The sequence below is a fragment of the Lepisosteus oculatus genome, chromosome 7 (genome assembly GCF_040954835.1).
Source record: "Lepisosteus oculatus isolate fLepOcu1 chromosome 7, fLepOcu1.hap2, whole genome shotgun sequence".
Taxonomy (NCBI): Eukaryota; Metazoa; Chordata; class Actinopteri; order Semionotiformes; family Lepisosteidae; genus Lepisosteus; species Lepisosteus oculatus.
The window spans coordinates 45,083,448-45,096,294 of NC_090702.1; the positions used below are offsets into that span (position 1 = coordinate 45,083,448).

Below are 12,847 nucleotides of genomic sequence, written 5' to 3' on the forward strand. Positions count from 1 at the left end.
ATTATTTTCGTTTCCTGCCTGTTTGTTCCCCTGTGGGAGAGCAGGATATAACTTAGTCGCCGGCTGTAGCACATTAACCAGTGCAGCGTGACCAGGAGTTAATTCCTTTTTTAATTTCTCATTCTCCTGTACTGCCTCTTTTAGTTTTTTTTCTAGTACCTCTTTTGCCGCGAATAAATTATCTTTCCTCTCATTTAACGCTTTTATTTTTTCTGTGAACTCCTTCTCTTTTCTATCCCATTCTGATTTCTCCTTCATGCTAATCTGCCACCTCAGGTGTCGGCCGATCACCAGGGCTGCAGCTAAATCTTTGTTTTTGTTCCAATGTTCGTACGCTTTTTTACAGGCATCTTCGCCCCAAACTCCTTCTGACAGACTCAGCTTCTTCCTATATTTCTCTTCCCTTTCAGTCAATTTACACTTTTCTGATATGTAATCAGATACTTCCACCACTTTCTCAAACACCCAATTAGCACACATGTTTGGTTTCTTTAAGATTTACTTTTGTCGTGTGTGAGGTAACAGCTCATTCAGTAGGGGGATGTTTTCACTTGGAAAAACCTGTGCATTACTGCACTCATTCAGCTAAGGGCGTCTGTTACCTCCAGATCTAAATACCTCTCAGAGACTTTAGAGAGGATTTACACCGCACTGTTCACAGGTAAGAAACGAGACCTCGAAAACCCCCTTTCTTGATCAGTAATTCACCATCCCCAGAACGCCAGCATCGCTGCTTTTGCCCCGGGGTGGACTTACGCACTGAGCTCAATCAGGGCGATTCTCGGGTCTCAACGTCCTTTAAATCCTGCTACTTAATGCTTTGCTCTTTTATTATGAGGTGTGTTTATGTTAGTGTAGTGCGTGTGTATATGTATTTCACAAACAAGGAAAACACCAAAAACATACATACATATATCTCTTCTACTCCTGTTTCCTTTAAAACAAAAAAAAAACCACGCCACGCCAATCTGTGCACGATCAAGGCGTAGCTAATCTCAGGACCCCGGGCGTAATTAAAGCCCACACCAATCCTGGATTATACGTGCATTTAATGCACCACTCAGCTCCAGAACCCCGGGCGCAATTAAGGCCCACACCGATCCCGAGCCACAGAACTCCGGGTGCAATTAAGACCCACACCAGTCCTGACCTTCAGAACTCCGGGTGCAACTAAGACCCACACCAGTCCTGAACTACGTGCATTTAATGCACCACTTGCTCTAGAACCCCGGGCGCAATTAAGGCCCACACCGATTCAGAGCCTCAGAACTCCGGGTGCAATTAAGACCCAAACCAGTTCTGAGCTTCAGAACTCCGGGTGCAATTAAGACCCACACCAGTTCTGACTTCACGGTAAGGGTCCAAAACCCGTTCAAAACTCCACGCGCAATTAAGGCATACACCAGCTTCGAACGCCTGTACACAATACCGCGGAACCCCTGCCAGACCAAATTCTGGGCTTACAGCAAACAACCCATTACATACACCGGTGCCTTCCCCGGGCCAGAGGAATTCAGAAACTCACGTTTACTCCGTCATCTCGGGCGATTCTCGCAGGGAGCAGAGATTTCCCAATCGGTTAGAGAGAGTCGGGACTTTTAAATAAAAGAGGAGTCCTTACCTCTTAGTTATGTGCGCGCTGACCGTCTCTCCTGCCGATGGGAAGTTCTGCGCCTTCTGGAGCATCCTGCCGACTACGCCAAATTTGTTGTAACAGAAGAAATAAGGTTCTTGATCCCGAGATGAAGTGAAACAGATGAGTTTATTGCATGCAAGGAACAATAAAGCCGAAGTCTTGTTTCCCGCAAGAAACAACAAAACCGAAGTATTGTTCCCCGTATTGTTACAAACTTTTGGGTTATATACAGTTTTCTTCTCCGTTTCTGACGTCACTCGGTCTGATGGTAAAGAGGGGGGTTCATGGTATTTGGCCAGTTTATGATGTTCTGGGCAAATGGTCAGTTTAACATTACACCCAGGGGGGTTCCTAGCTGGCATCTGCACTCCTTATCAGTTAACCCCCTTTCCTGCCATAAACCCCTGCTTGTGACTTGGAAGTCTAAACCCCCTACAGAAAAGATTAAATACAAACCCCCGTCTTCACATCTTTCTTCAAATGGGTGAAACTCACTAAATACACTGAAATTTGTTGTATGTTCACTCACTTGTACTGCACATCTGACGCCTTGCTAATTATTTTTTATACATTAATGTTGTTCTCAAATCTGATTATATGGAATCTTTTTTCACTTACAAATCCCTGCTTAATTCTGTATTCTGACAGATTTCAGTATTCATTCTGCAATTGATCTGTGTAGCTTTTTTATGTAATGGTAGTTTCTTTAGGGAAGGAATCCTAAGATTCTGAGACTCAGTGCATTTCAGACTAATGCACTTTCATCTCGAGTTTTCTCTTTCACTGTCATTTGCATGTTAATATATTGATTTATTGTTAGAGAGTATCTCAATTATGCACTGTGTATTACTCAATTTAATTACAATTACCATGCATATGTCAGGATGGCCTTATAATGATATTTTGAAAGGATGTGACTCAAACAATAAAAACAGATCCGACACTACTTCTAGGACTACCAGTGTTGTGACTTTGTATCCTGCACCAATTAAGAAAAGTAATTATCTCCAATCTCAGCTGTCAATAAACTAAACAAATTGAAAATTGCTATCCATGAGCACTTCACCTTTTATATAAACTAATACACAGAGCATATCTTTCTGTCTCTTGCACTTATTTGATCAAGTGAGTTGCTGGTCTTTGTTTTCGACTGAATCTTACTCAGGGGGGCCACATGAAGTTAGAACCCCCCTTGAAATCGTGAACTGTAGCCTGAATGGAGGAATGTTTTCACGCAATATCTTATTTTCAGTGCTTAACTTCTCACATACCGTATGTATACCAAATAACTTTGAATACACTGCAATGTGCATTCTCACTCCAGTGAACAACTAAAGGCCAGACATTCACATTTTATTAGTATAACAGCCAACTATGCAGATCTGAGCACCCTTAATACCTAAAAGAAAAAAATATTTTATAGAGTGAGTAGAATACAACATTTACTATAGATATTCCCATTTTATGAGGAATTATGCATTTATACATACTGTACAACCTGACCTACACTATGTAGACCCTTTTTTTCTCCTAATATTGGAAGCTTCAATTCTATCTCAGTCCTCCACAGATTTGTGGGGGCTTTGTAGAGTATAATCCAGCCTAGACTTTCTGCTCTTTGAGTTTTTTAGATGTTTTAGACAAGTACACTGTAGAGCAGCTAAAAGAACTATTTTAAATCGCTGTTCTATGAAGTCATCAATAGATCTTATTCTTAAACATTCCTTCTCCTTAAGAGACCTGCTAAGCATATCCCACAGGATATCAGAAGCTGCTAGGTTTCATTGTAATAGAGCTCTTTTAAAAGAAACTTCAGCTGGAGAAATAATTAATTTAGATTTTTTTTCTAATTTCAGAAACTGTGGAAACTGCGGAAGAAAGAAGAGGAAAAGTTCCACTTTTTAGTAGCTAAAAAAGCCGATCTGTTGGAGGTTTTTTAAAACGCATTTAAAGATCCAACTACTGTACAGTATAACAGAGAGCTCAGCTGGACAGGACACCTCTGGGATGAGGAACAGGACACACATGCTGAGCAGAACCCAGTCCTTAAAAATGTTGGAACTGTATTTCAAATGTTAAAAGAAAATGTTTTTTCCTTTATGCTGTGCACTCTACCTAAGGAAAATAACTCAAAATACAATGAATAAGACTGCTTTCACAATCTTAGAACAAACCTATTTGTGATCAATAGGCTTTTCCTGTAGCAAAACTGTAACACACACCTAAGAAACTCAATGTCCAACCAATACTAATTCAATTGTAAGATTTGCAGTGTCTTATGTTGAGTTTCTTCACATTTATTTTTAATGTCAAGAAAACCATCCTCTGGTTCCACAAATCAAATCTGTAGTATCGTATTAATTGGGTTTTCCATCAATAATATTATTGATCATCTTTGTTGCTAGGTTTTGAAGACTAAATCCTTGGTAACATTAAATGTCTTGTAGTGTGTCAATTAAAAAAAACAATTTCTCCTCCTTTCTTTATAACTAGTGTTTGTTTGTTGTTGTTTTTTTTTGTATTTTGAACTGAAGATTCTTATGGCACTCAGAGTCAGAATAAGCCAAGAAAGTAACCTTGATAGTGGCCTTCTCGTCCACCCTCTGCTCTCCTGCTACAATGTAACAGAAATACACTTAAATTTGTTTCTATTTTCCTCTACCACGCAGGTGTCAGGTTCTACAAAAGATGTTTAAAATGTTTTGCAGCTCATGTACGTCTGTTATTGTACAGTTTAAATGCATTACTGAAAGCCCGGTTGGGCCAGGTCAGTAATGGGGTGATACATGTCCAATAAAAACCAGTCTGCTGCTGTAGGTTGGCCAGTAGGAGGCACTCTTCTCTCTAGACTACAACTTGTAAACCAATGCCCTAGTGTGGTCAGGGAGACTGTGCTATAGAAGGTGCTCTCCTGAGGAAGAAACATTAAATCAAGATCCTGACTAATTGTCGTTATAAACCCCATGGCACTGTTCATGAGAGTGGGAACTAATGGGGGAGTTAACCCCAAAGGGTTGGCTAAATTCCACCTTGCGATGCTATAATCAGGACAAATCCCCCAATTAATTTAATTTAATTGATAAAGAAATTCCATATAATAATACAATTATATTACATATTTTTACAGCGCAACCACAACTTCTGACATTTACTCTGTATTTAGGCTGTAAATATGCAGTATAACAACAAGCTCTCCATTCTCAACTCTTCCGTTTATAGAGTACTGTATACTAAAACAGTAAAAGAGTTCAAAAGTGTTTACTGTGTACAGTTTTAACATTTCCTTGCTTTGAACTTGCAGTAATGACGCCTTGAAGTAGTAATTAATATCTATTATTTACAACCTACTCCACACACTGAAAGCAAAACATGAAAAAGAAAGACGTAAAGTGATAATTAATATGAAAGAAAAATAGAATAATCATGATTGTATTCTATCCTTTGTAGTTGCACACCTAAATGTAGTTTAAATTAATACAATTACCTTAATGAGTCATACAAGTAGTTGAGTGGCCTATGTCCATGTGCAATAAGATTGTTTCATATGATTGCAGAATAAATACCACTATCTTTGTAAGGTCCTTCAATCTGGTAGTGTAGTTAAACAAAGATTCAACCACGTAGACCAAGGAGCTCTCTAAACAATTCAGGGATAAAGTTGTATAAAGGCAGATGAGAACAAGGTTCTAAAATAATTTGGAAGACTCTTAAGCATTCAATCGATGTCGACTATTCGTAATAACAATTCCTTACATTTATATAGCACTTTTCTGGACACTCCATGCACAGTGTTTTACAGGTAAGGGGGACTCCCCTCCACCAGCACCAATGTGCAGCCCCACCTGAATAATGTGACGGCAGCCAAAGTGTGCCAGTACACTCACCACACACCAGCTATAAGTGGGAAGGAGAACAGAGTGATGAAGCCCGTTCGTAGATGAGGATAATTAGGAGGCCAATCTTGATAAAGGCCAGAACACCAAGGTAACATCCTTCCTCTTTTTGAGAAATACCCTGAAATTTGGACCTTGGTTTTACATCTCAAGAGATGAGAGAGGTGCCTTTTAACAGTATAGTGTCCCCATCACTATACTGGAGTATTAGGACCAACACAGACTGCAGGGTGAGCACCCCCTACTGGCCCCACTAACACCTCTTCCAACAGCAACCTCAGTTTTTCCCAGGAGGTCTCCCATCGAGGTACTGACCAGGCTCACAGCTGCTGAACTCAGTGGGTTGCCAGTTGCAAGTTGCAGGGTGATACAGCTGCCTGCAGAATGGATCAGGAAGCTTATCAAGACTGATCGGAACATAGATGGAGCAAAGTACTGGCAAATCTGATACAGATTTAAAGCAATTCAATTTTCAGCGGGATGATGATGTAAAGCACAAGGCAAAAGTGTTGAGGTGTTTAAGAATAAGAAAAGGAAAGTCCTCTACTTGTAGTGTCCATTCAATTTCCTGACTGGAATGATTGAGAATCTGTGAAAGGACTTAAAAATTACTTTTCATAAGTGATTCCCATGCAACCTACCCATAGAGTTTTCATGTCAAGATAGGGAAGTAGACTGCCAGGCCTGTCTTTCAAAAAGATAGTGCTAGTGTTGGTGCTGTTGTCACGGAAACATAGTCCTCTGCCACCAACACCGCCCCATACTGCTGCTGCCCAGTATGGGTTATTAGAGAACCTTGCGCCCGATGTGGGACACAAACCCACTACCCTGAGATTATGAATCTCATTCTCTACCAACAGAGCTAGTCGGAGCCCTGCTACAGTATGAGAGACCCACAAAGACTTGCAGATGCAATTGCTGCTATAGGTGCTTCGACCAAGCAAATCAACAAATTTCAGTCTTCTCTTTTAAATTTTGCTGACATATACTGTAAGTAAGACTTCGTAAGACTTGGAAGTCTTCAGTTCGAACATTAAGATTTTTAAGGTAAAAAAAATGCACATGCATCATTTTATAATTTGACAAAATAGGTGACAATGGGAAAGGCAAGACACTGCAAATAATCACAATTTATAGGTTTGATTACATTATTATGTGTAAAAACTTATTTTAGATTTTTAATCTGTAACAATTATAGACTGCAGTATTACTGGAGTACAGTTACTGTGGAACTGTTTTTCTGGTATAAACATGAGCTAAACATAAACTGTTGTACAGTATACTGTATGTCCATGTTAATAATAAAGTTTCTGAAGTTCATGCTCTCACTTTTTATGAATACAGAATTTCTATCTGCAGGAATATAATTCCTTCACGTTTTTGAGTTTATTCACTTTCAAAGAGTGTTTGCAACATTTGTAAGTAAACAAGTCGAAAAATCACTGGGAGTGAAGGGAGTGAATACTTTTGCCAAGCACTGTTGGCAACACGAGGACATTGCACTTATAATCTAACAAATATAAAGTTATGGACGGTTAGACGAGAATTGAAGTAACGCTAGGACAAGGCGTGGACACTCATTTGGTGGCAGATTAATTGTACAGCAGGCAGGCAGATACATAACAGTTCGAGTGATGTGTGTGGTACTTAATCGCAGCAGCATCTGATGGGCTGCATTTCAGACTACTGTACTTAAGAAGAATGCAGCGCAGGTTTTCCTAGTTTGCTCAGAGCCCATCCTTTCCAAGCTCTAAGCAAAAACACAACATTTCAGAACTATGACGTTACCGTAGCTTATGAGTGAATTGTAATGAAATTATTCTAAATGAATCTCTTTCGCGTAGAATTACGATTCTATCTCGTGATCTCGCACTTTTATATCGTGTAGGGGGCGGCAGACCCTGAAGGAGAGGAACAGAGACGAAGTGAAGAAGAGAGGATTATAAACTTGGACTGTTCTCAACCCCACCCCCATCATTTTCGAAGCCAGATTGAACTGCAAACTTTTATCCCTGGCATCAATTTAAGGAATTTGGTAAGTCTCTTATTGATTTTAACCTTTATCCAAGAAAATATATTTTCTATATCAATATGCTTGTAATTTATTTGAAATAAATGCTATTGGTCATTAGGTGAATGCTTGAAGTCATAACAGAAAAGGTACTTTATCTGATTGAAGTGATAAATTGAAAACATTGTTACAGTTTTTCAGTTTGAATTGGTATTTGGGAATTTGCACTAGCAAATCAGTTCTGTGTTACTTCTGTATTTTAAATATTAAGCGTTTCGACTATTTTAGGCTACGCAGATTGCAAGAAAATTGGAATTATTCGCTATTTTATTCCCTTTGAAATCTGTTTCTGTAGACTTCAACATTTGAAGGTGTTAAGGAGACTAGCCATGTACTGTATGTTACTGTAAATTTGAAGTTTCTTATTAATTTTAAACGTATAATTAATTACATAGGATTTGTCGCTGCCTAAAATAAAGATTGGATTAAACTGTAGAGAAAGCTGAAAGATTCACGGGACGAAAAAACAAGATGTGTATTCACTTGAAGGAGCATATTTTAAAAGCTAGGTATTTCGTTGGAAAAAGCTATACAAAAGGAAGTTTAAAAGGGATCTAGATTGAATTATGAACAACTCAGTCATCTGATACCCAACACACATTCCCTACTTTGCCATCCATATACTTTGCAATACATTGTACTGATTGATTCAACATATCGATTTATATTGATTGTTAACCATAATAATGTTAAATATTCACGTTAAAATAGTGCTGACCTAGACGGTCACAAAACAACAACTGAAATTAGGAGGAGTGGTTAAAGTCGTCATGAAGTAAGAAGTGTCGATTATAAAGACATTAAATAAAATGGGAAGATAGCAAATAGACCACTCTAAAATACGCCAAACATTATCCACAGACGAAACCTGTCCGGTCTCGCTCGTATACTTCGTCTTTATTCACAGAACTATTCGGTTGGGTTCTTTCTTTTTGCAATTTGTAAAAATTACATGATCTGGAACGAGAATTCAGAGAGCAACTTCATATAACTAAATGTACTAAAAAAAACTAATTGCACTCATTTCAAAAGCACTTTTTAAAAAAGTTTCGCCTCAGTAGTTTTCTTAAACATACAGTACAAAGCAGTTTAGTATGCTGAGCTATTATCTTCATGCATTTTACAGTAGCGTCTCCTTATTGCATTTAGTAAATCAAGCAGTAAAACCGGTTAGTGTTGTAATTTTTGTCAGATTTTACATCTCTTGTGACTCATTCATCGAAATTTCTAAACCTATACGCTCAATCAATGCCATTAGAGACAACGTTATTTTGATTAAGAATTGACGGTAATAAAAACATTAAGGCCATGTGAAATCTTTAGACAAAATAAGGCATTATCACATATTACTGCAAGTAAATAAAGACGCATATTGTTACAAATGCGTCCTTATTTACCACGTTAATTTATTTTTATAATTTTCCCCCACTTTTCTAACTTTTTAATTTTTTAGAAGAAACTGCTTCAAGATGTTTTGTATTAACAATAAAAAAACTGTTACAATCATAATGGGTACAATTGTGTTTTACATGCCACGTCAATGTGAGGAGTTGTCCATTTAGCAGTTAAGTATCATTTTGCATGAAGTTGTACAGGCAACACTTCTCGTGGGACACAACCTGTGATTGTATTCCAACTCCTGCCTCCTCTTTCTGAGCCTTAAAAGTGCAACTCGGATTTTAAGTGTGGCTAATGAATCATTTGCTTTATTTTTATAGCAGGACACCATGATGTCTTACATCAAAACCCTGCTTCTGTTTACGCTATTGTGCACGCCAACCACCAGCTTCTGTTACAGACTCTATCAAAGTGAATCCAACTTTCTCTGCAACAATGAAATCCTTTCAGGGGCAAAGAAAAGCGACCTCCAGGACAACTACCTACCTGAAAGAAGGAGGTTCCTCTACCTTCCTGGGGGTGACCTCTCGTCTGCAGAATTAAGAGAAAAAAGGACGTTTCCCGCCTCGCAGTACAAATACCTGCGCCAGACTCAGCTGAAGGGGAAGATGTACCAGAACAGTGCCAAAAGTGACCGCCGGACCAAATTCACCTTGTCCCTAGATGTGCCCACCAATATCATGAACATCCTTTTCAACATTGCAAAAGCAAAAAACTTGCGAGCAAAGGCGGCAGCCAACGCTCGCCTCATGGCTCAGATCGGGCGAAGGAAGTGAAGGGATTTCGGAGCAGCTCTGTGGAGTCTGTTACGTTTTTTTTTAAGTCTATATATTGTTTTCTCTCTGCCATTTTGGGTTGTGTTAGAGCTTAGGTTTCAAAAATAAACATTTGCTTCTGACGAGCAATACTGTATCCGGCGGTGCTCTTCTCATCTTGGAGTGTTGTTTCGCTGGTATTGATAGTGTCCCCTCGCTTTTGAAATAACGTGGTGACAAAAACAATGAAAGAGCGAAAGCTCTCAGTAGTGTCCAATAACATAAAATAAGTGAGAAGTCAAGGTTATTTAACCACATAGAAAAACAGCAATTATGTTTAGCCTAGGTAGACCTGGCATGAGCCAAACTGAATAGGAAGCAATCCTGCCAAATTATCAGAACTGTCACTGCAGTGCAGGTAGAGCAACTCAAGGTTTATTTGTTATGAAAAAACTGGAACGAGGAACTTACTGTTGAGGATACTCTTGCACAGACGTCTGGAGATGATTGGATGGCTTCTAAACAAACATTGTATGTGCAAAATTAACAGAATACTCAGATACATTTTGAGAGGTGCAAAAAGATTTTTAAAATGCCATAAATACTGACACTAAATTTAAAATGGATTATAATGAAATGTTGTGAATTACTGAAAACAAGGTTAAGGCATTAAGGACGATAACTTTTAAAATGTGCATTACACAGCATTCCTTAAACCCTTGAATGAGCCTGGAATACAAAAATTGAATAGTTCTTTTTGGGAACTGAACTTAACATACTGTAATAAAGACACTTTTCAGCAATGTTTTTATAAGGTTTGCATCGCTCAACCTTTAATAAAAGAGAACATTGAATATTTTTTTTATTTTTTAATATTTTATTGTCTTAACTAGAGGTCAATGTCTTGTATTAGGCTTTCCTCCTTTTTTCTCCTACAGTACGTGATTGGAGATGTTACAACTCATTCATTTGAGGTTTAATGTTGGACAGGACAATTAAAACTTTCCACGTGCAGTGCATGTATTAGCATTCGCAATGTACTGCCGTCTCAGATTCTCAGCTTTGTTTTCCATAGGAACAAAATCACGGTTTACCAAATCTAGCAACAAGTACAGCAATAAGTATGCTGCACATGTGAATGATTCAATATAAATATATAATGAAGAGGATATTTCTTCTTAATATGATTTAATCAAATTCTAAGAGTTACTCAATCTGGCATAGTTCCCTTATGCCATACATATCACGTTTTTGACCAAAAATCTCAACTTCAACTGGATGTTAAAGTGAATTTCTTTTAAAATATCCAGATTTAAATACTTCCCACAAAACAACTCTTCGATTAAAAGTACAGGTGGGTAGCTGCGTCAGCATGCGTAGTCTGCAAAGGAACAAGTAATAGGTTTATTCCATGCTGAAACGTTGTGTTTTCTTTCTTCTTTTTTCAGCATGGAATTAACCTATTACTTGTTTCTTCGATTAAAATACTAATCACACACGAAAAAAGAAAGAGCTTGTGCTACGCTAAAACCATTAAACTTTTTATCATTTCTAGAGAAAACTGGTTTATGTAATCTCATACAATCATAATCATTTCCAGCTTTTAAGGAGCTTGAACACCACGCTTACTGTAAGCCCCTGTACATGAATCGTGCCAGCCAGTACCTGATCATATTCTTTTGGAGCTATCCTCCTCAGAGCAGGACACCTCTGCCTTTGGCCTTGACCTTAAATAGACACAGTGGTGTGTTTGTAGCTTTTCAGCAGGTCTGCATTGCATGAGCTCAAATGACAGCATACCACATGTAGTGCTGTATAGGTTATCATCTCACAAGCAGTGAAAGGTGTTTTCTTTACATACAGTAGCTGAGGGTGGTATCTAGAAAATGCAAACTAAAATTAAAAGCTTCGTGGATGTTGTGGTGATGCATTACAGATGAACTAACACAGCGTCTCGTGTCCATTACGAGAAAAGGGCATGCCCTTGCTAAGCGGTTTAAAATGTCAAACCCATTACAACTAAAGCCCGATTCACGTCCGGTTTACTAAAATTGAGGGAGACCACAACTCCTTCATACAAATGTCCAGTAGATGGCAGCAAAATACACAAGATTACTTTAAACTTGTAAAAAAACAATTGTCTGAACATCAGGATCTACTTTATTAAATCCTACCGTACAATGTATATTATGTATTCAATACTTACTATTTCCAAGTACACATTGCATTAGGTACCATATACTGTTAACACGTTATAAACATTTATTACAAATATTACACTTTTTTATGTGCTTAAAATATATCGTCATACATTTTCAATCTCAATTGTATTTCATGCATTTAATTTGATTTGATGCATCAATGGTCATGCATATAACTAATTTAAATTCCATCACATGTATTTTAAGATGTAATAATACTAGTACATACTTATACAAATTATTGCTGTATACCATTTCACATATTGGAAAAATAAAATACAAGCTATTGTATTTACACGTGAGGTTTAAGACAAAATTTTGAAAGAGCGGACCAATATGGGCTGGAAAATTATTCCACAGCCTCGGAGAAACAGAACTTGTCGGAGTGTTGTTTTGGGAATTGAAAGGAAGTTGAAAGAGCAGAAATGTGCAGGTGTATAGGGAGCTGACAGTTCACTGGGGTGGCCAAGAGCCAAACCACGCAAGCCCTTAAAGGTGAGCTGCAGTAATTTGAATTTTACTCCGAAATCCACGGGGAACTAGTGAAACAAAGCTAAAATATTTGAACATGCATTTTAATTTTTAGACCCAAGCAGCAACGTTCAGTAGTTGGTGACCACTTTGAAAACATTCAAACCCCTTAACAAAAATTAATGTCGCTAGCTGCAATCTACCTTTGTCCAACAGGTGGCGCCACCGCTAAATCTACGTGGCACTTCAAAACGCTTTAACAGTGTTTCCTAAGCCTGGTCTTGGAGTAACGATGTATTTACCTGCTAGTTTTCACTCCAGCCTCGCAATAAATCTACAGTATGTTTGAAGAATTAATTTATCTTCTTGCTTGTTTAGACTTTTATTTATCTTACAGTCAATCCTGGGGTTCCAGAATACCC

The 12,847-nt window shown here is 38.1% G+C and overlaps 1 protein-coding gene across 1 annotated transcript; it reads left to right on the forward strand.

The window, feature by feature from the left end:
• Positions 1-7,151: 7,151 nt before the first annotated feature.
• ucn3l (urocortin 3, like) lies at positions 7,152-10,612 on the forward strand. Its single transcript, XM_015352273.2, has 2 exons — positions 7,152-7,564; positions 9,319-10,612. The coding sequence occupies exon 2, from the start codon at positions 9,328-9,330 to the stop codon at positions 9,772-9,774; it is 447 nt and encodes a 148-aa protein (XP_015207759.2). The 5' UTR covers positions 7,152-7,564; positions 9,319-9,327; the 3' UTR covers positions 9,775-10,612.
• The last annotated feature ends 2,235 nt before the right edge of the window (positions 10,613-12,847 follow it).

Coding starts and splice junctions, on each gene's coding strand:
- ucn3l (XM_015352273.2), top strand. CDS start 9,328: ATGATGTCTTACATCAAAACCCTGCTTCTGTTTACGCTATTGTGCACG.